We start from the raw sequence: 25,109 nt of genomic DNA on the forward strand, positions 1-25,109 counted from the left end.
TACCATCCTTAGTTCACCTTCTGATCTCTGGAATAAAGGTGGGCAACAGGTGGCCAGCAGTGGTCTACCTGTGGTTGTTTTTTCCTGCTGTCATGTGCTTTGTTTATGGCTACTATCTGTTCCTCCCTCAGAGCTGAAGAGAAATGTTGGCAGGGAAAGGCTCTTTTCTTACCTTTGGCAGAAAAGGTTTGTTCAGGCCCTTCGCTCTCCTAACGTCAGAGCTGTACTTCAATGTGGCAGCTACTGGCCATGTGTGGCGACTGAGTGCCTGGAATGTGGCTGGTCTAAACTGTGATGTGCTGGAAAGGTAAAATACAGAGTTAGTTTCAAAGATGAAGTTCCAAAAAATATCTACACTTCATTAATAATTTACATTTTGCTTACATATTAAAATATTTTGGATATATTGGGTTAATTAAATTGCTACAATAAATTTCATCTGTCTTTTTTTTTTTTAATTTTTAAGGTTTGGCTACTAGAAAATTTAAAATACAATTTTATTTCAGAGGATTGCCTTCTTTTTAAAACCTCAGGCAATCTGATGAAAACACCAGAAGCCAAGAAGGTCATAAACTCTGAAAATTTTAGATAATTGTTATATTATTTTCATTTGTGAATAACCATATAATATATTATTTATAAAAGAATATGACGTTATGCAAAAGGTTAAATGCAAATACCCTCTGGGTTTGGCCTGGCTCAGCTCAGGAAGGAAGCCCTGCCTGAAAAGGCTGCAGCTTAGACTGTCATCCTTTTCTTTCTTTTTTTTTTTTTGAGACGGAGTCTCGCTCTGTCACCCAGGCTGGAGTGCAGTGGCACGATCTCGGCTCACTGCAAGCTCCGCTTCCTGGGTTCACGCCATTCTCCTGCCTCAGCCTCTCCAAGTAGCTGGGACTACAGGCGCCCGCCACCACGCCCGGCTAATTTTTTTGTATTTTTAGTAGAGACGGGGTTTCACCGTGGTCTCGATCTCCTGACCTCGTGATCCGCCCGCCTCGGCCTCCCAAAGTGTTGGGATTACAAGCGTGAGCCACCGCGCCCGGCCCATCCTTTTCTTTCTTTTTCTTTTCTTTTCTTTTTTTTCGCGACAGAATCTCGCTGTGTCATCCAGGCTGGAGTGCAGTGGCGCGATCTCGGCTCACTGCAACCTTCGCCTCCCGAGTTTAAGCGATTCTAGTGCCTCAGCCTCCGGAGTAGCTGGGATTACAGGCGCCCTATTTTTAGTAGAGACCGGGTTTTGCCATGTTGGCCAGGCTGGTCTCCACCTCCTGACCTCTGGTGATCCACCTGCCTCGGCCTCCCAAAGTGCTGGGATTACACGCGTGAGCCACCGCGCCCGGCCCGTCACTCTTCATTCCGCTCAGCATCAGATCACATCTTCTGTCACTCAGGGCCTGAGGAGGCGGGGATTTAAGCATTATCCAATCAGGGACTCTGGGCTGGGAACCGTCCAATCAGGCACTCAGCTGGAGCGGAAAGGGCGGCTTCTGGGATGTGGCGGGGCCGTTGTTTCTGGTTTCAGCTGGAGCTCGGGATCTCGTTTTCACTGCTCTGGGTCCTCAGCTTCTGTGGCCCTGTGACCTGTAGGTATTTGGAGATCCACAGCTAGGACGCCAGGACCCCCTGGAAGCCTAGAGATGGTGAGAGTTCCGGGTCCGACATCCTGAGAAGGGGAAGGGGCTGACTGGAACCGGTGGGAAGTGGCTGTGGCGGGACTCAGGCCTCCCCGCAGTGAGCTCCACAGTCTGCGCCCGAGCTCTTGCCCAGCTCGGCCTCAGTCCCCTTCAGCCATAAGATGGCGGCTGCGCTGACTGCGGGACCCCGGGCGACCTGTTTCCTTCTTGCGCTATGACTCTGCCCTGGTCTGGAGCCCTCTCTGGGCTGCTCTGCACCCGCAGCGCCTCCTCTCTCACAGATTGTGCAGGGACCACGGGAGGAGCGTCAAGGGAGAATCCTGACTCCGGGTGCGGGTTCCTGAATGGAAAGGGCTTTGGTCCAGTGAGGTTTCCAGTCCCTCTTTTCTCCTATTAAAAATTGATGGCAGTCACCACTAAAGTAATAAAGAATTTAATCAAAGAGTGATTCAAAAATGGCAGAGCACCCAGCTATGGTTTGTAGTTTATGGTCTATGGAAGGGGTTTGACGGAAAGAGTTTTATAAGGTGCATAATGAAGAAAACCAAATTCAGTAATGGGTTATGTACAGTTACGTAGTATCTTTTTTTTTTTTTTTTTTTCGAGACAGAATCTTGCTCTGTCACACAGGCTGGAGTGCAGTGGCGCGATCTCGGCTCACTGCAACCTCCGCCTCCTGGGTTCAAGCGATTCTCCTGCCTCAGCCTCCTGAGGAGCTGGGACTACAGGCATCTGCCACCACGCCTGGCTAATTTTTGTATTTTTAGTAGAGACCGTGTTTCACCATATTGGCCAGGCTGGTCTCGAACTCCTGACCTTGTGATCCCCCTGCTTCGGCCTCCCAAGGTGCTGGGATTACATGCGTGAGCCACTGCTCCTGGCAGTTTCTTAATTTGTACAATCAAGATGGAAATTTCCCGTTTATGTAATCAGAGGTTAATTGTAGTTTATAGCTGGTTAAGCCTGAATTTTGTTTCCCCCAATGTAGTAATTTACAAAAAAAAAATGCACTTGAATTATTAATATTTTTTTCTTTCTTTTTTTGAGACGGAGTTTTGTTCTTGTTGCCCAGGCTGGAGTGCAGTAGCGCGATCTCGACTCAACGCAACCTCCGCCTACCAGGTTCAAGCGATTCTCCTGTCTCAGCCTCCCGAGTAGCTGGGATTACAGACATCCGCCACCACACCCGGCTAATTTTTGTGTTTTTAGTAGAGACGAGGTTTCTCCATTTTGGTCAGGCTGGTCTCGAACTCCCGAGGTCAGGTGATCTGCCCTCCTCCACCTCCCAAAGTGCTGGGATTACAGGCATGAGCCACTGCGTCTGGCCGAATTAGATTTTTTAAAAAGTAGATTATCAGGCCTGGCGCGGTGGCTTACACCTGTAATCCCAGCACTTTGGACCAACATGGAGAAACCCCATCTCTACTAAAAATACAAAAATTAGCCAGGCGTGGTGGCACATGCCTGTAATCCTAGCTACTGGTGGGCCTGAGGCAGGAGAATTGCTTGAACCTGGGAGACGGAGGTTGCGGTGAGCCGAGATCGCGCCATTGCACTCCAGTCTGGGCAACAAGACCGAAACTGTCTTTAAGGAAAAAAAAAAGTAGATATCAGGGACTAGAGCCACCTCAGTCTATTTGCCTGCCACTTAATTATTCTTAATTATTTTCACACTCCTCAGATGACTGATTTTTTCCCCTCCATTTTTTACAGGTATCTCAAGCAGAGTATTATGTCTACTCCCAAACCCCAATTCCTGCAGCCTAACTCTGGCTTGCAATAAAATACTAAACTTCCAGTTCATAATGTCAGTTTTCCCTCTCTGATTCACATTACTATTTGTCCTTAGTGTACACTTTGATACTGTATTTTAATTATTTTTTAACAAAGCATTGGATGGCACTTTTCATAATATTTGTTTTCTGTTTGTAAATATTTCCTATGAGAAGAAAGCAAAAAATAATCCCCTGACACTGTGTTGTAAAAAATCTTTGTACCGCTTTTTTTTTTTTTCCTCCTGGCTCCACAGATTTTAGCAGAATGTTTTGGGGTAAAGGTTTTCCTTTGGAAACTTTATGATGTGTTTTCAGCCATTCTTCAATTTTTTCCCTGGTCCTGGGTTTCAGTACTCTCTGGGAATTAGCTAAAATACTCCCCATGGCTATGTCTGCTAGAGTGTCTGGTGAATATCAGCTCCTGGTCATTTTCTCCCATAGGACAGCCTGAGGTACGGAATGTAGCCTTTCAACGAAGCAGGCGGATACCCTGGGGTTGAGAGGTCTCTCCTGGTATACGCTTCCCTTGAAAAGCTAACCCTTGAGACATTAAGATTGTCTTCACCCAACCCAGCTTCCATTTTTTGAAGACACATTGCTGGTCAGCCAATCAGATGCTGGTATTGCGGGGAAAACACTGAACTAATTTCTGCCCCCTGTATTCTTTAAGAGAGCAGAGGCCGGGCGCGGTGGCTCACGCTTGTAATCCCAGCACTTTGGGAGGCCAAGGCGGGCGGATCACGAGGTCAGGAGATCGAGACCACGGTGAAACCCCGTCTCTACTAAAAATACAAAAAAATTAGCCGGGCGTGGTGGCGGGCGCCTGTAGTCCCAGCTACTCGGAGAGGCTGAGGCAGGAGAATGGCGTGAACCTGGGAGGCGGAGCTTGCAGTGAGCCGAGATTGCGCCACTGCACTCCAGCCTGGGCGACAGAGCGAGACTCCGTCTCCAAAAAAAAAAAAAGAGCAGAACAATAGTGAAATATAATGAAAAATTAGTGAAAGAAAAATAGTGAGAATCTGTGAAATCAAAAATAGCATCCCAAATGACCAAAAAAAAAGTGACCCCAATGAGATGGTGTAAGAACTTGAAAAGTTCTTACCTGGGGCACTCACTGGGGCATTAGTTCAGAGTCTCCTGAGAAGGGGTTATTGGGCACTTAAGTGAGGAGAATGGGGTGGGAGAATCTTAAGTGATTGGATGGCCTGACTTGATACATGAATCAGACACATCTGTACCTTGAAAAGATTTGTTCACTTATTTTGACCTCAGTTTTTTAACTGTAAATTGCATTTTGTTAGTAGGGATTAAAAGGTAAGAAAATACTTACCAAGGGCAAAAAAGAGATGGGTTTCAGAATAAAATTAATATTGAATTGTATATTCCATTTGTTAAAAATTTTCATTTACCTTTTTCTCAGAATGACTTTAGGAATTTTCTCTGGTGTGTTTTTTATGGTGGGGTGATTTTAAACAGAATTTCAAGGCTTGACTCTTCAAATGCTACCAAGGAAGAAAAATAGGGAAAATCTCTCTTCCATTCTGGCTTCAGAAAATGCACACATTTCCACAAGAAAAGGTGGTAGGTAATTGGTGAGTTCCTTAGATTCATGAAAACATCAGTTCCTCCTTTTGCAGGGTAAATTTCTAACAGTGACTCTGTCTCTATTCTGTTACATTGCTATCTGAGTTTCATGCTAAATTTATGAGCTGGAACTTTGTACCTTCTAGAAATGTTCCCATATGACTAATTGTTTACTACATGATTTTTTTTTTTTTTAAATGGAGTTTCACTCTTGTTGCCCAGACTGGAGTGCAATGGCACAATCTCAGCTCACCGTAACCTCTGCCTCCCGGGTTCAAGTGATTCTCCTGCCTCAGCCTCCCAAGTATCTGGGATTACAGATATGTGCCACCACGCCTGATTAATTTTGTATTTTTAGTAGAGACGGGGGTTTCCCCATGTTGGCCATGATGGTCTCGAACTCCCAGCCTCTGGTGATCTGCCCGCCTCAGCCTCCCAAAGGGCTGGGATTACAGGCGTGAGCCACCGCGCCTGGCCTACTACATGATTTTTAATGGAAATAGTAAAATAATACATTTATTTTCTGAAAGGAATATATACTTTTGCTTCTCTTATTGAGATATAAAATGTAAGCACCTTAAAATTTCCTTCCCTTATATGAACACTGTGTTAGAGTAATTTCGCTGAGTTTTTCAAACACTTACTTTCAAAAACCAAGTGAATAACTCTGACATGAAAATTAAAGCCTGAGCCCAGTGACTCTAAGCTAAGGCTAATACTGAGCCTGCAAAAGGAGGTTATTAAAGGATCACTTAGTTTTTTCTGGGAAGTCTTCTCTGCAGATATCCCAGTCTGCTCACCCCAGTCATGGAAGGAGACTTTATCCTGAGGGAAGCCATAGAGCCCTGGAAAGCTGGGGACCCACAGGCAGATGCAGTTAAGGTTAAGATGAAAGGGGATTGGGAGGGTCTTACTGAAGATGAAATTGTTATTGTTTTGAGATAGTTTCTGGACTTTGTAAAATAAAACAAAGTTAGATTTATGTTGAAAAAAGAATTGAATTCCAAAAGGGTATTGCAACAGGAGGAAGTACCAACTATAAGATCTTTAAGGATTGCTAAGTTTAGGCAGACAAGGGCCTTGTTTCATATGGAAGAGCAAACAATATTAGAGAGGAGGTCAGAGGGGATGGCAAATGGAGGGTGAAAGAAGGAGATTTTAGATCAGAGAATGTTTTACCCTGAAGTCATCATGTTCTTAGGAACTACATAAAATAGGGTTGTATGTTGACTCAGACTGAGGGTAGCTCAAAGTTCAGAAGCCTGTTGAAAGGAAATAAACTTAAGTAATGTTTGATTAAGAAATATTTTAGGTTGACCACTGAAAACAAATTCAGCTGATTTGTTTATTTATTTTTATTATTATTATTTTTTGAGACAGAGTCTCACTCTGTCACCGAGGCTGGAGTGCAGTGGCGCGATCTTGACTCACTGCAACCTCCACCTCCCGGGTTCAAGCTATTCTCCTGCCTCAGCCTCCTGAGGAGCTGGGACTACAGGCATCTGCCACCACGCCTGGCTAATTTTTGTATTTTTAGTAGAGACCGTGTTTCACCATATTGGCCAGGCTGGTCTCGAACTCCTGACCTTTTGATCTGCCTGCCTCAGCCTCCCAAAGTGCTGGGATTATGGGTGTGAGCTACCGCGCCCGGCCCAATTTATTTATTTATTTTTTAATGAGAAAAAGGAGATAATGTGCAGAGTCTGTGTCTGGCTATGTGATAGGTAAGAAAAGAGAGCACCATCCAAGTCAAAATGGGGAGGGTGTTTCTTTCCAGAAACTGTTCCTGGAGCACAAAAAGAATGGAGAATTTTATTAATCACAGCTATTTACCAGGATTATCTATATGCTTTATCTTTCCCCACCTCTTTTCTTTCTTTCTTTTTTTTTTTTTTTTTTTTGAGATAGAGTTTTGCTCTTGTTGCCCAGGCTTAAGTGCAGTGGCACAATCTTGGCTCACCACAACCTCCACTTCCTGGGTTCGAGCGATTCTCCTGCCTCAGCCTCCTGAGTAGCTGGGATTACAGGCGTGCGCCACCACGGCCAGCTAATTTTTTTGTGTTTTTAGTAGAGACGAGGTTTCTTCATGTTGTTCAGGTGGGTCTCGAACTCGCAACCTCAGGTGATCGCCCACCTCGGCCTCCCAAAGTGCTGGGATTACAGGCGTGAGCCACTGTGCCCGGCCTCCCCATCTCTTTTCTTTGTCCTATACATTTCTTCCATTTAACTTTTCCTGGATTGTATCTTTTCTAATAAACTGATGAATGTAACTACAGTGTTTTCCTGAGTTCTGTGACTAGCTCTATAAAATTATTGAATTTGAGGAATGTTATGAGAGTCCCCAGTTTTTAAACAGTAGCTTGGAAGCAAAGATGGGCCCGTGGGGTTTGTGACTGGCTTTTACAGTAAGAACAATGTTGTGAGACTGGCCCTGAATCAGGGTGTGTGCTGACTCTGGATGGTGTCAGAATTCACATGTCAGACAGTGAGTTGGTGTTGGAGAATTGCTTGGTGTTTAGCAAACTCCAAATTTGGTTCCAGCTGAGAGATATCACAGAGGCCTGGTCCGGAATGGATCTCTGGGTGTCTGGGAATGGGAGGCTCTGCTTTTCTCTACACAGGCCGTCACACTGCCCATTACCCTGTGATTTCAGGTCTCCTCCAAGAGTGAGAGAGGATAAAAATTAGAGGAAAAAAGTTCTGATAACAGACTGCCTTTTTCTTTGTTTTTTTTTTTTAATTTAAGTTCTAGGACACATGTGCACAACGTGCAGGTTTGTTACATATGTATACATGTGCCATGCTGGTGTGCTGCACCCATTAACTCATCATTTACCTTAGGTATTTCTCCTAATGCTATCCCCCCACCCCATGAGAGGCCCCAGTGTGTGATGTTCCCCACCCTGTGTCCAAGTGTTCTCATTGTTCAATTCCCACCTATGAGTGAGAACATGTGAACAGACCGCCTTTTTCCACTGCTGCCATTACAGGATTCCCACCTTCTTACAAGCATATCCACTAGACATTGACTTATCCACACCCCTCTTAGAACTAGGTAACACCCTCAGGAATTTCACTACGGCATTTTTGATCCTAGTGTTTCCTGCCAAATCTCACTCAAGTGTCTACAAGTCTCCTGGCATATCCCAACCCCCAGATGCTGAATCTGCAGCAGCAACCTGTTTTTTCCACCAACATGAGGTTCTGGACAACCTGTCCATAATATCATCTGCCAGCATGAATCCAAAAATTAATCAGAGTAGAGCCGTACCTGGGCCGCTATCTGTAGCACAAACCAGTCCTTCCACTTGCATTGCACTCTCTTTCACCATAGAGTTTTTTTGTTTCAACGTTTATTTTTGATTCAGGAGTACATGTGCAGGTTTGTTACATAGAGGAAATTGTTTCGGGGGGTTGGTGTGCAGATTATTTTGTCACTGAGGTATTAAGCACAGCACCACACAGGTATTATTTTTCTGATCCTCTTTGTCCTCCATCCTTAACTAGAAGGGGTCTGTTGTTCCCCTCTTTGTGTTCTTATTATTTAGCTCTTACTAATAAATGAGAGCATGCATTTGGTTTTCTCTTTCTGCATTAGTTTTCTAAGGATAATGGTCTCCAGCTCCATCTATGTTGCTGCAATTGACATAATCTTGTTCGCTTTTTATGGCAATGTAGTATTGCATGATGTTTATATACCATGTTTTGTTTTTACTAAATACCTTATTTTCTTTTTCTTTTCTTTTTTTTTTTTTTTTGAGATGGAGTCTCACTGTGTTGCCCAGGCTGGAGTGCAGTGGCGCAATCTCAACTCAGTGCAGTGGCGCAATCTCAGCTCAGCGCAAACTCCGCCTCCCGGGTTCCCACCATTCTCCTGCCTCAGCCTCCCGAGTAGCTGGGACTACAGGCGCCCGCCTCCGCGCCCGGCTAATTTTTTGTATTTTTAGTAGAAACGGGGTTTCACCATGTTAGCCAAGATGGTCTCGATCTCCTGACCTCGTGATCCGCCCGCCTCGGCCTCCCAAAGTGCTGGGATTACAGGCGTGAGCCACTGCGCCCGGCCACTTTATTTTATTTTTCAAAAATGGGTCTCTGTCACCCAGGCTGGAGTACAATGACATGATCTCGGCTTATTGCAGCCTCAAATTCCTGGGCTCAAGCAGTTCTTCTACTTCAGCCCCCTAACTAGCTGGGACTACAGGTGTGTGCCACCAAGCCCAGCTAATTTTTCTTCCTGTATTTTTTGTTGAGATAGGGTTTTGCCATGTTGTTTAGGGTGGTCTTGAACTCCTGAGCTCAGGCAATTTACCTGCCTCAGCCTCCCAGAGTGCTGGAAGTACAGGCATGAGCCACCAAACCTTACCTATACCATGTTTTCTTTATCCAGTTTACCACTGATAGGTATTTAGGTTGATTCCATGTCTTTGCTATTGTGAATAGTGCTTCAGTGAACATGCATGTGCATGTGTCTTTATGACAGAATAATTTTTTTTTTTTTTTTTTTTGGAGATGGAGTTTCGCTCTTTTTGCCCAGGCTGGAGTGCAATGGCGCGATCTCGGCTCACTGCAACCTCTGCCTTTCAGGTTCAAGTAATTCTCCTACCTCAGCCTCCCAAGTAGTTGGGATTACAGGCATGCACCACCACGCCCGGCTAATTTTGTATTTTTAGTAGAGACGGGGTTTCTCCATGTTGAGGCTGGTCTCGAACTCCTGACCTCAGGTGATCCGCCCACCTCAGCCTCCCAAAGTGCTGGGATTACAGGCATGAGCCACCGTGCCCAGCCGACAGAATAATTTTTATTTCTTTGGGTATATACCCACTTATGAGGTTGCTGGGTCAAATGATAATTCTGTTTTTAGTTCTGTGAGGAATCGCCACACTGCTTTTCACAATGGTTGAACTAATTTACACTCCCAGCAGCAGCGCATACCCTTTTCTCTGCAACTTTGCTAGCATCTGTTATTTTTTGACTTTGTAATAATAGCCATTTTGACTGATATGAGATGGTGTCTCATTGTGGTTTTTCTTTGCTTTTCTGTAGCAATGAGTATTTTTTTCATAGGCTTGTTAGCTACATATATATCTTATTTTGGAAAAAGTTTGCTCATGTTTTTTGTTTACTTTTTCTTTTTTTTAATTGAGACGAAGCCTCACTCTGTCACCCGGGCTAAAGTGCAGTGGCATAATCTCAGCACACTGCAACCTTTGCATCCTGGGTTCAAGTGATTCTCCTGCCTCAGCCTCCTGAGTGGATAGAATTACAGGCGCCCGCCACCACACCCAGCTAATTTTTTTATTTTTAGTAGAGATGAGGTTTAACCATGTTAGCCAGGCTGGTCTCAAACTCCTGACCTCAAGTGATCTTCCCTCCTTGGCGTCCCAAGATGCTGGGATTACAGGCATCAGCCTTTAATCTTACTCTTAGCCTTTTGTCTACTAGGTTTTAGTTTTGTTTTGTTTTTGAGAGGGAGTTGCACTCTTGTTGCCCAGGCTGGAGTGCAATGGCACAATCTCGGCACACTGCAACCTCCACCTCGCGGGTTCAAGAGATTGTCCTGCCTCAGCCTCCCGAGAAGCTGAGATTACAGGTGCCCACCACCATGCCCAACTAATTGTGTTTTTAGTAGAGACTGGGTTTCACCCTGTTGGCCAGGCTGGTCTCGAACTCCTGACCTCAGGTGATACACACGCCTCAGCCTCCCAGAGTGCTGGGCTTACAGGCATGAGCCACAGCGCCTGGCTGCCTTTTGTTTACTTTTTAAGGAGGTCGTTTGTTTCTTGTAAACTTCAGTTTTTTATGGATTTTAGATATTAGACTTTGTCAAAAGCATAGTTTGCAAATATTTTCTTTTATTCTGTAGGTTGTGTGTTTACTCTGTTGATTTCCTTGCTGTGAAGAAGATATTTAATTTAATTAGGTCCCATTTGTCAGTTTTTGCTGTTGTTGCAATTGTTTTTGGTAATTTCATCATAAAATCTTAGTTCCTGTGTGTAAAATGGTATTTTCTAGGTTATCTTCAAGGGTTTCTTATAATTTTAAGTTTTACATTTAAGGCTTTAATTCATCTTGAGTTGATTTTTGTATATGATGTAAGGAAGGAGTCAGTTTCAATTTTCTACATAGTGCTAGGTGGTTATCCCAGTACCATTTATTAAATAGGGATTTCTTCCCACATTCCTCTTATTAGTTTTGTCAAAGATCAGATGGTTTTAGGTGTGTGGCATTATTTCTGGGCTCTCTTTTCTGTTGCATTGGTCTGTGAGTCTGTTTCTTGTACCAGTATTATGTGGCTTTGGTTACTGTAGCCCTGTTGCATAGTTTGAAGTCAGGTAATGTAATGCCTCCAGCTTTGTTCTTTTTGCTTAGGATTGCCTTGGCTACTCAGGCTCTTTTTTGGTTCCACATGAATTTTAAAATAGTTTTTTATAGTTCTGTTAAAAATGTTTTTGGTAGTTTGATAAGAATAGCATTAAATCTGTTGTTTTTGGGTAGTATGGCCATTTTAATGATTTTGATTTTTCTACCTATGAGCATAAAATGGTTTTCCATTTATTTGTGTTATCTCTGACTTTTGTTTTCTTTTTCTTTCTTTCTTTTTTTTTTTTTTTTGAGTCAGATCCTCACTCTGTCGCCTAGGCTGGAGTGCAGTGGCACAATCTGGGCTCACTGCAACCTCTGTCTTCTGGGTCCAAGCGATTCTCCTGCCTCAGCCTCCTGAATAGCTGAGATTACAGGCACCCACCACCATGCCCAGCTCATTTTTGTATTTTTAGTAGAGATGGGGTTTCACCATGTTGGCCAGGCTGGTCTCTAACACCTGACCTCAAATGATCTACCCGCCTCGGCATCCCAAAGTGCTGGGATTACAGGTGTAAGCCACCGTGCCTGGCCTATTTATAGTGTCTTTCATTTCACTAAATCGGAATGCTGCTATTATAGGACAAATAAACACAGATGATTTGGCCACCCAAAAACTATAATAGCTCTTTAGTTAGCTATGTGGCAAGCTTAAATATATTCCAGTATATGAACAAAGTCAGATTATAAATCTTCATCAAAAAGTGCTGGTGGAAATTGTGAGATGTATTTCAATATGGAACCCCCATTCAATGGCTAGGAGATGAGAGAGCAGCAGAGATGGAAGAGAAACCTAAAATTCTGCTGAGAATATGCCCCTTTTCTTCATAATGCTCATGTTTCTCATGCTGAGAGTAGCTGTGTACTTTGCTTGTTGAGAGAGAAATTCTTTTTAAGATAATATTTTCTGGCTGACTTGATCAATCTTATATCTAAACTAAGTTTTTACTTAAGATGGTTTTAACTTCTTTTTTCCTCTCAGCATAATCTTGCTCAGACTGAGAGCTGGTTTACTATCCAGTGCTTTGGGTGTCTGCATTGTAAGTACAGACATTCCCTGATGTCTGTAAAAGAGGTGGGCTGTCACAGTGAGAACTTTTGGAGCTATCTCTGTCTGGACTCATGTTGGAAATCCAGCAGTGGTTTTTCCATGTCACCATTGTAAATAAAAACTGAGGCTGACTTACTGTTCCAATTTCCACTAATGTGAAGGTGCAGTTCTCCCCAGGAGGCCTGCAGGCTTTTCTCCTGCAGCTCAGGCTTCCCTCTCTGAGGTGACACTGGAGTGCTGCTGTGGCAGTTGTGGTTTACCTAAGATGTAAGCTTTCAGCTGTGAGCTCTGCCTTAATGGCAGATGGTAGGGGTCAAGAGAGGACACCAGCTAACAGGAGAGTGCAAGCAGGAGAGCTGTAGCCCCAGTGCTCAGGGAGTAGAGAGCCACTGCTTTAAAATGTGAATAGCCAAAAAGCGCCCTATTTAACCATTTTTGTAGGAGATTGAGAGCCTACCTTCAGCAGGCACTTGGCTTCAAGTTGCAAAATTACCTCCTTTCATGAAGATATGAAAAGTTTATTTTGTCATTGAACATAACTGATTAGCCTACATGGCTAGCCTTTTCAATTACCAGGTGAATTTAGGAAGAACTATGTATGACGTGGTGCTATAAATTTTTCTATTTGTTAACTAATTAAGGTGACCATCGTTTTGTCTTTGCAGTCTCTTAAGCAGACTGACTGTGATGCATGTCACGTTCAGGTTTAATTGTGTAATACAACAGTTTTATGTCTGTTCTATTATTGTGGAGTTTCTCCGGGGCTGAGGAAAATTTGTCTTTTATGTTTCAAAAAAACTCTAGAATTATCAGACATGTTATAAAAATATAAGGTGCCACCCAAGCTTTAAGCTAGAGGAAACTTTCCCTCTCAGGTTATCATTCAACTCACAACTGTGCTGCAAAATGCATGCTGTCCCCTAAATATGCAGGCAGAATTATTTCTCTGCCAATTTGGTATCTATAGTCCTCCACAGTAACTTTTAGAGAGGCTAGATCAGAATTCTACAAACTTCACAGGGCAGCAAACAACCATTTTACCTTTTTCAATGACTTGTATCTTCAGATCTGAAACTGATTCACAGACCATGGGGCCCAGAAACCCAGTCACAGTAATGTGTGCATTGAATAGAGACGTACACGTGGGAATCTCTACTTCCTTTTTCTTCCTCTTGTTAAAATGCCCACCAATGTGCAGGGAACACCTGCCGCTACTCCATCCATTCAGGACCTAAAACTGCAACTTCAAATTCTGAATCCAGGTTTTCAGATTTGAGAAAAAAGAAAAACTTTCTTTCTGAGAGATGCAAGTCCTTTTAGTTGTCAAACTTACAGAGACATTAAAATGAGAGTAGAATTCTCTTTCTCTCTCTTTCTTTTTTTTTTTTGAGACAGAATTTCGTTCTTGTTGCCCAGGCTGGAGTGCAGTGGCGCCATTTCAGCTCACTGCAACCCCCGCCTCCCGGGTTCAAGTGATTCTCCTGGCTCGGCCTCCCAAATAGCTAGGATTACAGGCATGTGCCACCATGCCAGGCTAATTTTGTATTTTAGTAGAGATGGGGTTTCTCCATGTTTGTCAGGCTGATCTTGAACTCCCAACCTCAGGTGATCAACACGCCTCCCAAAGTGCTGGGATTACAGGCGCAAGCTACCGCACCCTGCCCTCTTTTTGTTTTTTGAACTATGTATTCATCTTTTGAAGCTGTTCACTAGTGCCACAAGTAGCTATGTATTAATAATGCCACACTGGACACTATAACTTGTACCTTAAAACTTAATGGTGTATATCCAATCAATAATCAATGTTATTCCTGTAAATAAATAAAAATTTCTTACAGACAACTTTGTATCAACTCACTCTCTGTCCATCTTTTTTAGCCTTTACAAATCAACTTGTAATCACACTGCTAATCAAGTATATATTTCAGGCAACTTGAATATTTGCTCCCAGGTTACAGTTCTCAAGCTTGGCCCAAATAAACTGTGAACTTATATCTATGTTTCCTCAGCTTTTTCCTAGGTAGACATATTATTTAGAATGTGCCAGAGCAGGCTGGGCGCAGTGGCTCACTCCTGTAATCCCAGCACTTTTGGAGGCTGAGGCGGACGGATCACAAGGTCAGGACTTCGAGACCAGCCTGGCCAATATGGTGAAACCCCGTCTCTACTAAAAATACAAAAATTGGGCCGGGTGTGGTGGCTCACGCCTGTAATCCCAGCACTTTGGGAGGCCGAGGCGGGCGGATCACGAGGTCAGGAGATCGAGACCATCCTGGCTAACACGGTGAAACCCCGTATTTACTAAAAATACAGAAAAATTAGCCGGGCGTAGTGGCGGGCGCCTGTAGTCCCAGCTACTTGGGAGGCTGAGGCAGGAGAATGGCGTGAACCTGGGAGGCGGAGCTTGCAGTGAGCCGAGATTGCGCCACTGCACTCCAGCCTGGGTGACAGAGCAAGACTCCGTCTCAAAAAAAAAAAAATACAAAAATTAGCTGGGCATGGTGGCAGATGCCTGTAGTCATAGCTACTTGGGAGGCTGAGGCAGGAGAATCTCTTGAACCCAGGAGGTGGAGGTTGTAGTGAGCTGAGATCGGGCCACTGCACTCCAGCCTGGGAGACAGAGCCAGACTCTGTCTCCAAAAAAAAAAAAAAAAAGAATGTGCCAGAGCAGCCTCTATGAGGGGATCTCTGCTTGCTCTAACACCCAAGGATGCAGAGCCATGTTGATCCCACCTGGAATCCGCACATAAGGTCTAGCCTGTACCTAAGATTTACAGGACAGGGCCGGATTTCGAATTGAGAATGTACAGAAAACCAACAGAAGACATTTTCTGTATTGCGAGATGTCAACAGACATCTTAAATCTTTCCTTTGAGAGTGTGGCTCTTTGAGCTTTTCAGATCTTCTCCAGTGACCTGTTACAGGTATGTGAGAGACTCCAGGTATAAATAAAATCTGAAGACAGGATCTGTAAGTATAAGCAGGCATCTTAGGAGTGAGAGATCAAGGCTACAGAGTATCCAGAGCCATGACCACAGCTATACCTACCTGTAAATTGTGATACTGGAGTAGAGTATTGTTACTTCTCTTACCCAAGAGCTAACAAATCAGGAGAGGTGATCTAAATTCTAGAGCTTAGCTAGGGCAGTTCCATTTTCTTTTTTTTTTTTTTTTTGAGACGGAGTCTCGCTCTGTCACCCAGGCTCACTGCAAGCTCCGCCTCCCGGGTTCACGCCATTCTCCTGCCTCAGCCTCTCCAAGTAGCTGGGACTACAGGCGCCCGCCACCACGCCCGGCTAATTTTTTGTATTTTTAGTAGAGACGGGGTTTCACCGTGGTCTCGATCTCCTGACCTCGGGATCCGCCCACCTCGGCCTCCCAAAGTGCTGGGATTACAAGCGTGAGCCACCGCGCCCTTCCTCCATTTTCTATTTATAATCAACCTGAGTCTCTTCTGCTTGACTTATCATTGGGTCATTAGCCCAGAGTCACTGGAAACCCTCTCACAATCACCTAGGCATCTTTGAGACATTTGAGGATGTCCAGAGCAGAACTGTGTTAGGCTGACATGAGTAGTTAATTCTACTTCTGTCTCAGTGTAAGAGAGATAAGTCATCCTGTATTTGTTTCTATCCTCATACAAGAGATATCTTTGGTTGGTACCCAGATGAGAGTTTCTCCAATTTTTTGGTACTTGGGTGAAACACAAGAAGGAGGTCCTGAGACTCAAACAGGTAAACTAATAGCTTCCATTTCATATGGCCATTAAAAAAATAGATGAAGCAGTTATGGTCCCTACCACCCAGGAACTTAAAGTCTAGACTAGCAACTGGATACATGGTTGAATTAAACATCATCATATGGTTGGTACAATAAACAGATGTGTGCAGAAACACTTGGGCTTTATTTGGACTACTTTCTTTATATTTTTGTGACTTCTGTCATCACCTGAAGGGATGTTTATGAACAGAAGAATTGTTATTTCTTTTACTTTGGTAGAATACATATATTTTAATAAAATTACCCTAGGAACTAGTTTAAATTGCTTATTAGTACATGTCATAAAATTGACAGGACAGTAGCCAAAAAAATATTTAAATTACACAAACTCTGGGATTTAAATTTCTCTTAGGTAAGCTTAGCAAAAACAGAACTGGAAGTACACCTAGTAGCATAGAGAACAGAATTCTACATAGGGTCCACTCCCTGGCGCAGTTCTGTTTAGATCCACCATTTTCGGAGACCTTATTTAGGTCAGGTCCCACCGTAGGGTCTTGCCTCACAGAACTGATTAAAAGAGATTGGAGTTTTGGCTGGTGAATCCTGCTGCCTTTCTAGAGCTGGTGCTCACAATTTTCTGAAACTAAAAAGGTAAATGGAAAAGATATTTTTTAGGGTTCTAATTTTTTTGTTTTTTGAGACAGTCTTGCTCCGTCGCCCAGGCTGGAGTGCAGTGGCGGGATCTCCGCTCACTGCAAGCTCTGCCTCCCGGGTTGATGCCATTCTCCTGCCTTAGCCTCTCAAGTAGCTGGGACTACAGGCGCCTGCCACGGCTCCCAGCTAATTTTTTGTATTTTTAGTGGAGACGGGTTTCACCGTGTTAGCCAGGATGGTCTCGATCTCCTGACCTCGTGATCCACCCACCTCGGCCTCCTAAAGTGCGGGGATTACAGTGAGCCACCGCACCCGGCCTTAGGGTTCTAATTTTTAAATTTTTTATTAAAACCAGTGTTTGCAGAGACATTCCATTTAGTAACTTGTTTTCTATTCCTGCAGATCCAGTAGTTTCTCCGCAAGTCACAAATAAGTAAATATAAACAAAGTTAGAATTTTTAAAAAATTATATTAAACTCTTCTGTATTTCTCTCATCTGTCTACATTTAGCGTTATTCTATACATTTTTAAAAAATCAATGACAGGGAAACAGAAGAAGAAATAAAACTGTTGGGCCCTGTATCTAAATCCTAGGAATCATGAAACACTTAGTACCAACTCCCAGGGTGTCATGAGGATTAAGTCACATGATGTGTTATTCCCAGCACAGTGCTCTGTAACATACTCTTGAGCACATAGTACCTACTTAGTAAACATCGCACAGTGCAAGTGTACGTGTTGTTTTCCAAATGCAAACCTATTCAGACATTGCTGCCTTCTGTTTAGTTTGTAAACTTTAAAGAGCCAGGAAAAAATATACTACTTTATGATAGAGACTGGTTGTTTTTATTTGTACCAGAAGTATTTGTGTTGTGACCAGGGTGCTGAGTGTAAGAGACTGTGAGCTGTGCCTGCTTTCTCTAACTAATGCTAATGTTGAGCCCAGAGTGTGCAACATCAGCATTGACAGGGAACTTGTTTAAAACACTCATTTATGGACCCTTTCAAAACATGCAGAATCACATTACATAGAGTGGGGCCAAAATTACCAAGTGATTTATAAGCTCGTTAAAAGTTTCAGAGGCAATGCTTGGCTAAGTGGTTATGAGCCTAGGCTTCTAATTAAAATTACATGGTCTATTTGCAGAAATCGCCAGTTGTGCCCTCCCCACAGGTTCTATTTATTGTCCTGAAAGCATCCATGTTGTTTTAATTAAGGGCCTCCTGTGACTCTAAGGTGAGGCCAGAATCAAGTATGAGATGTTTAATGGGAGTTAAGTTCCACCTTTTCACTACACTAAAGGGTGGTCACTGGGCCTGTTCTGTTTGGGTTTGGTAGGGATAGGACAGTGTGGTCCATATTTCCATTTATGTAGCAAAAATTGCTCATGTCTGTGACAGGGGAGGGCACCTGAGGACAGGAAAGGAGAAACATTTTTAGCTCCATAGGGCAGCTCATTGTTCTGGAATCTCTTCTCTTATAAAGGAAAGAAATGGATGGTCTTGGTCCTTCTGCCTGTGGGTGTGGTGGTAGCAGGTAAGAAGGTAGTGGTGACACCTTTAAAGGCATATTCTCAAGATGCAGGTGTATAATTTGTCCAGAGAATCTTATCTGAGAAGGAATCCAAGAGAAAGAGGATAAAGAGAAAAAAAATGGCTTTTTTTTCAGCTAAACATTTTTCAAATGAAGAGTCATGTCCACTCTGCCTCCTGGAATGCCATGCGTTTAGTCCTTGCAAAACTTTACTTCTCTACTTGTGCTTTTCATCCCTAATGAGTTTGTTTTAACTACTTTTTAAAATTCTTATGATAGTCAAGAATCTTTGAAAAATAATTTCTTTCCTATATACCAGTGCCTTCTCTACATTCTCCACATCACGGATTTTTATATGCCATGCAGGACTCTAATGATGAATTTGTGATCTGCAACGTTAAAAATGTGCCACTTGTGGCCAGGCACGGTGGCTGATACCTGTAATCCCAGCACTTTGGGAGGCCGAGGCAGGCAGATCAGGAGTTTGAGACTAGTCTGATCAACATTGGGAAACCTGTCTCTACTAAAAATACAAAAATTAGCCGGGCGTGGTGACACACGCCTGTAATCCCAGCTACTCAGGAGGCTGAGGCAGGAGAATCGCTTGAACCCGGGAAGTGGAGGTTGCAGTGAGCCGAGACGGTGCCATTGCACTCCAGCCTGGGTGACAGAGCGAGACTCTGTCTCAAACAAACAAAAAAATGTTTCACTTGTGGTTGTTGAATATGGAAAGTTGTGGATACTCAAGATTCCTATTGGGGAAAAGCTGGGGTCCTTACGGAAAAAGTAGAACATGTAATGTTGAGGCTCCATCTGTGTTCTCCATTAGCTCTATGCAGAACAGCTTTAAGAAAATGCTTTTTAAAGGTAAATTACAGTGGCTCACACCTGTAACCCCAGCACTTTGGGAGGCCAAGGCAGGTGGATCACCTGAGATCAGGAGTTCGAAACCAGCCTGGCCAGCATGCTGAAACCCTGTCTGTACTAAAAATACAAAAAATATCTAGGCGTGGTGTGGGGCACCTGTAATCTCAGCTTCTCGGGAGGCTGAGGCAGGAGAATTGCTTGAACCCGGGAGGTGGAGGTTGCAGTGAACTGAGATCACACCATTGCACTCCCGCCTGGGCAACAGAGTGAGACTCCATCTCAAAAAAAAAAAAAAAAGTTCTGAAAAAATGATTAGGAGATACCTGCTCTCTAGTGTGCTAAAGAAAGTCTGCTTGAAATGGCTATTAAAAATTACAAAAAATGGGAGTTATCTGTGTCTTGACGTTTGCATAAACTGATGTTTCTTTATGGTTAAATTCAGATTATAATTTACTTTGGGGGAGCAGTATCACAGCAGTAATGTTGTGTCCTTCTGTGTGCATCAGCACATCATAAAAATTTGTCCTACTGCAGTTGATATTAATGATTGACTTGGTTAAAGAGCTCTCTGGGCTGGGCGCGTGGCTCACGCCTGTAATCCCAGCACTTTGGGAGGCCGAGGTGGGTGGATCACAAGGTCAGGAGTTTGAGACCAGCCTAGCCAAGATGGTGAAACCCTGTGTCTACTAAAAATACAAAAAATAGCTGGGTGTGGTGGCACGTGCCTGTAGTCACAGCTACCCGGGAGGCTGAGGCAGGAGAATCACTTGAATCCGGGAGGCGAAGGTTGCAGTGAGTCGAGATTGTGCCACTTTACTCCAGCCTTGGTGACAAGACAGAAACTATCTAAAAAAAAAAAAAAACTATCTGACAGATTTTTTCACTATAAACTATTTTTCTCCTCGTTAAGTATCTTTATGTAGCTGATGTGCACCAATGATCACATTTAATCTGGCACCTGCCTTTCTTAGATTTTCTCTGCATATATCTATCTTTGGAAAATGAGGGCTCTTGTCTTTGTTTGTAGGCCAGAAAAACTGGGAAAAATACAGGCTCCTCCACTTGCTGAATGTTTGACAAAAGATTCTTTTGGGGCCAAAAACAGGCATTACTGGTGAGCTTGTCAAATTCAGAAACTCAGACTTTATTCCAGATCTTCTAAAATAAATATGTGTAACAAGATCTCCAGTTAATTGTACACATTAAAATTTGAGAGGTGTCTTCTAACTCAACATGTCTTTTTGGTCTGAAAAATGTACAAGACTTAGTCTGTATGATTTAAAAATAGCACTCAAAAATTTACATGTTTGTTATCATGCCCTTAATTTTATACTTTCTTATCCAGAAAAGTATCCGTCTACGCTGGTGTTGTGGATCTTATGCCATTCTTTTTTCTCAGAGTTTGAGAATACATTAGAGAATATTTCTTTTGCTTTTTTTTTTTTTTTTTGAGACGGAGTCTAGCTCTGTCGCCCAGGCTGGAGTGCAGCAATCTCGGCTCACTGCAAGCTCCACCTCCCAGGTTCACGCCATTCTCCTGCCTCAGCCTCCCAAGTAGCTGGGACTACAGGCACCTGCCACCATGCCCTGCTAATTTTTTGTATTTTTAGTAGAGACGGGGTTTCACCGTGTTAGCCAGGATGGTCTCGATCTCCTGACTTCTTGATCTGCCCCCTCGGCCTCCCAAAGCACTGAGATTAGAGGGGTGAGCCACCGTGCCCAGCCGAGAATATTTCTGTGTTGAAAATTATTTTATTGAATATGTTCAGTCATGCCTGTAAGTTAGAACCTGTTCTCTTTACTCTCTCATTTCACCTTGAGTCAAATTAAAAATTCTGTCCATGGCCAATTGGGAAATATATATGTATCTTTGTTGTGTTTTTCAGGGATCATTGACATTTAGGGATGTGACCATAGAATTCTCTCTGGAGGAGTGGCAATGCCTGGACACGGCTCAGCAGAATTTATATAGGGATGTTATGTTAGAGAACTACAGAAACCTGGTGTTCCTGGGTAAGGATGATTTTAATTAAACAATTCCTATTATATTCTATAGGTTTCATTTCTCTTTTCTGTAGAATGTGTTTTGGTGATTTATGCTTAGCATAAATAAGTTTCAGATACCTGTTTTCTGAAAACAGGGACTTGTAAGTGTAGAAAATAATTTTTTTTTTTTTTTGAGACAGAGTTTCGCTCTTGTTTCCCAGGCGGTAGTGCAATGGCATGATCTCGGCTCAACACAACCTCTGCCTCCCAGGTTCAAGCAATTCTTCTGCCTCAGCCTCCCGAGTAGCTGGGATTACAGGCATGCACCACCACACCCGGCTAATTTTGTATTTTTAGCAGAGACAGGGTTTCTCCATGTTGAGGCTGGTCTCGAACTCCTGACCTCAGGTGATCTGCCTGCCTTGGCCTCTCAAAGTGCTGGGATTACAGGTGTGAGCCACCACGCCTGGCCAGAAAGGAATTTTTTAAAGATGTTTCATTTTTACCTGAACTTTCCACATTTCTGAGCAGATCTGCATTTTTCACTCTAGATTAGTGAAAATTGAAGAAATTAGTGGCATAAAATATAGTTGTCACACCTTAAAATCTCATTGTCACCACCAATTTTTGATTCAGTAGTACCAGGTAGTAAAATTAAGGGACTGTACAAATTGAAAATATTTTCTAAATATTTAGAAATTTATGTTATAAATTAGTATTGAGGGATCAATTTACTACAATATTCTATTATATTCTCTTTAATGAGCACATTATTTGGGGAATATGAGCAATATTTATGTTATTTATTTTCAATAAAACAGGTATTGCTGTCTCTAAGCTACACTTGATAACTTGTCTGAAGCAAGGGAAAGAGCCTTGGAATATGAAGAGACATGAGATGGCAACTAAACCCCCAGGTATGTGAGAGTGAATACAACAAACAACATGGATGAGAGGTCCAGAGGTCAAAGAGAAAGCCAGTTCTCAAAAGGTGACCTGGGAAGCTGTGCTCCAAAGGAATTAGTTTCTGGGAAGACTGAGATTTTTTTAAATTTTGCTCTCACATAGGGCCTCTTCTGTCTTATGCTTTAAAATTCTCTAAGGATTCTATTTTCGTTTTGATGATTTCCCTTCAAGTTTACAATGAGAGCCAAAGTCGTGTTCATGGCATATAAGGGACTCCACAATCGGACTGCTTTTCCATATTGGGGACACACAAATATCTGTATAGTTTGGAGAAACTATGTTAAAAGAACCTGGCTCTTTTACCTCACACTTGCTCTATCTCTTACCATGTGATATGTCCAGTTTCTCTTCACTTTCCACTATGATCATAAGCTTCCTGAGAACACACCAGAAAACAGATACTGGCATACACTTCTTGTACAGTCTGTTCAACTGTGAGCCAAATAAACTTTTTTCTGTTATAAATTATTTACTGTCAGATATTTCTCTGTATGTAAAATATTGCAGTCTATAATGTTATCTACATTTTCTGCTTTTTTTTTTTTTTTTTTTTTTGAGACAGAGTCTCGCTCTGTCGCCCAGGCTGGAGTGCAGTGGCGCAATCTCGGCTCACTGCAAGCTCTGCCTCCCGGGTTCACACCATTCTCCTGCCTCAGCCTCTCTGAGTAGCTGGGACTACAGGCGCCCGCCACCACACCCGGCTAATTTTTTGTATTTTTTAGTAGAGACGGGGTTTCACCGTGGTCTCGATCTCCTGACCTCGTGATCCGCCCGCCTCGGCCTCCCAAAGTGCTGGGATTACAAGCGTGAGCCACCGCGCCTGGCCACATTTTCTGTTTTCTTAATCTTTTATATGAATTTTATATTATTTATTATTGAAAATGGGATCTCAGTGTCTGCAACTGTTATGTTGCTATGTATTTCTTGCTTCATTTACCTTTGTCAATATTTATATATTTTGGAGCCCTGTTGTTATACATACCTGTACATATAAATATAATAGTTATAGATTCCTGGTAAATTGACCCATTTGATTGATAAATCTTTGTCTCGTACTGGTACTTGACTTAAAGCATATTGTGCCCAATATAATTATGACTACCTCACCCAATTGTGGCTACTATTTGCATGAAATATAGATTTTTTTAAATTCTGTTACTTACAGACTATTTGACTCAGTGCTAAAATTGGTCTCTTGTAGGAACATATTGCATGCTTTTTTCCTTAAGCCACTCAGGCATCTTCTTTCTTTTCCTTTTAATTAATTAATTAATGAAATAAGGTCTCACTCCGTCAACCAGGCTGGTTTGCAATGGTGAAATCATGGCAGTGAACTGCAGCCTCAGCCTCTCAAACTCAGATAATCTTCTAGTATCAACCTCTTAAGTAGCTGGGTTACAGGCCCATGCCATTAAACCCAGCTAGTTTTTTGGGGTTTTTTTTTTGGTAGAGACAGGGTTTTGCTTTGTTGCTCAGGCTGTTCTCAAACTCCTGGAATCAAGTAATCAGCCCACCTTGGCCTCCCAAAGTCCTGGAATTACATTTCTTTTTATTAAATAGTTTAATAAGTTTATATTTAAAATGATTTCTTAAAGAAATAAAGTTACGCCAGGCGTGATGTCTCACGCCTGTAATTCCAGCACCTTGGGAGGCTGAGGCAGGCGGATCACCTGAGGTTGGGAGTTCGAGACCAGCGTGACCAACATGGAGAAACCCTATCTCTGCTAAAAATATAAAATTAGCCGGGCATGGTGGCGCATCCCTGTAATCCCAGCTATTCGGGAGGCTGATGCAGGAGAATCGCTTGAATCCGGGAGGCAGAGGTTGTCGTAAGCCGAGATTGCGCCATTGCACTCCAGCCTGGACAACAACAGCGAAACTCCAACTCAAAAAAAAAAAAAAAAAGAAAAAAGAAATAAAGTTATGCCAGGTGCGGTGGCTCGTGCCTGTAATCTCAGCACTTTGGGAGACCGAAGTGGGTGGATCACGAGGTCAGGAGTTTGAGACTAGCCTGGCCAACATAATGAAACCCCGTCTCTACTGAAAACACAAAAATTATCCAGGCATGGTGACACGTGCCTGTAGACCTAGCTACTTGGGAGGCTGAGGCAGGAGAATCACTTGAACCCGGAGGCGTAGGTTGTGGTGAGCTGAGCTCGTGCCACTGCACTCCACCCTGGGCAATAGAGTGAGACTCCATCTCAAAAAAAAAAAGAAAAAGAAAAGAAAAGAAATAAAGTTACATACCAGTTTCATTGTTATGTTTTATGTTTTTTTTTTTTTTTACATGTTTTTTCTCATTTCTTGTTTAACTATTTTTTGTTTAATTTTGTAGTGGCATGCTTTGCTTATTTTTTTTATTTTGTTTTGCATAGTTTCTATAAAATTTTTGTAGTTATGTTGAAAAATGGAGATTATGTGAAACATCTTAAGGTTAAATCATATGTTTTACTCTCATAACTTCAATTGAATACAAAAACTGTATTTCTATATTTTCCACTTATTAATATTACAAATTATTTTATATTGTGTATTCAGATTTATATTTTGTTTTTATATTCTATAGAAGAATTTTAAGGGTATTATGCCTATTATAGTAAGAAATTTTATATGTGTCTGTATATTTACATTTAATAGAAAGCTATGTATTTATATATGGTTTTTTGATGCTGTCTAGCATCATTTTATTTTTCAACATAAAAGACTCATTTTAGCATTTCTCTTGTTATATATGCACAGTCTCACTCTGTTTTGGGGTTGATCTTGAACTCTTGGTCTCAAGTTTTCTGACTGCCTTGGCCTCCTAAAGGTGTAGGATTACAGGCATGAGCCACTGTGCCTGGCCAACATGTAGCTTTTTTTTTTTTTTTTTTTTTAACTGTGCTAGTGGTGATGAACACCCTTACCTTTCATTTTGGAAAGTCTTTATTTTTTATTGTTTTTTAAAGTAAAATAATTTCTGATCAAGTATTATGGAT

At 42.5% G+C, this 25,109-nt stretch overlaps 1 protein-coding gene across 1 annotated transcript in view; it reads left to right on the forward strand.

Annotated features, from left to right (window-relative positions):
* The first annotated feature begins 1,617 nt into the window (after nucleotides 1-1,617).
* The window catches only part of LOC100585703 (zinc finger protein 99), a 54,480-nt gene continuing 30,988 nt past the window's right edge, over nucleotides 1,618-25,109 (forward strand). Inside the window, 3 exon segments of the mRNA XM_030820299.1 lie at nucleotides 1,618-1,640; nucleotides 21,066-21,192; nucleotides 21,987-22,086. Of these exon segments, the coding sequence (XP_030676159.1) occupies nucleotides 1,638-1,640; nucleotides 21,066-21,192; nucleotides 21,987-22,086 (230 nt within the window). The 5' untranslated portion in view covers nucleotides 1,618-1,637.

The sequence above is a fragment of the Nomascus leucogenys genome, chromosome 10, assembly GCF_006542625.1.
Source record: "Nomascus leucogenys isolate Asia chromosome 10, Asia_NLE_v1, whole genome shotgun sequence".
NCBI classification, from domain to species: domain Eukaryota; kingdom Metazoa; phylum Chordata; class Mammalia; order Primates; family Hylobatidae; genus Nomascus; species Nomascus leucogenys.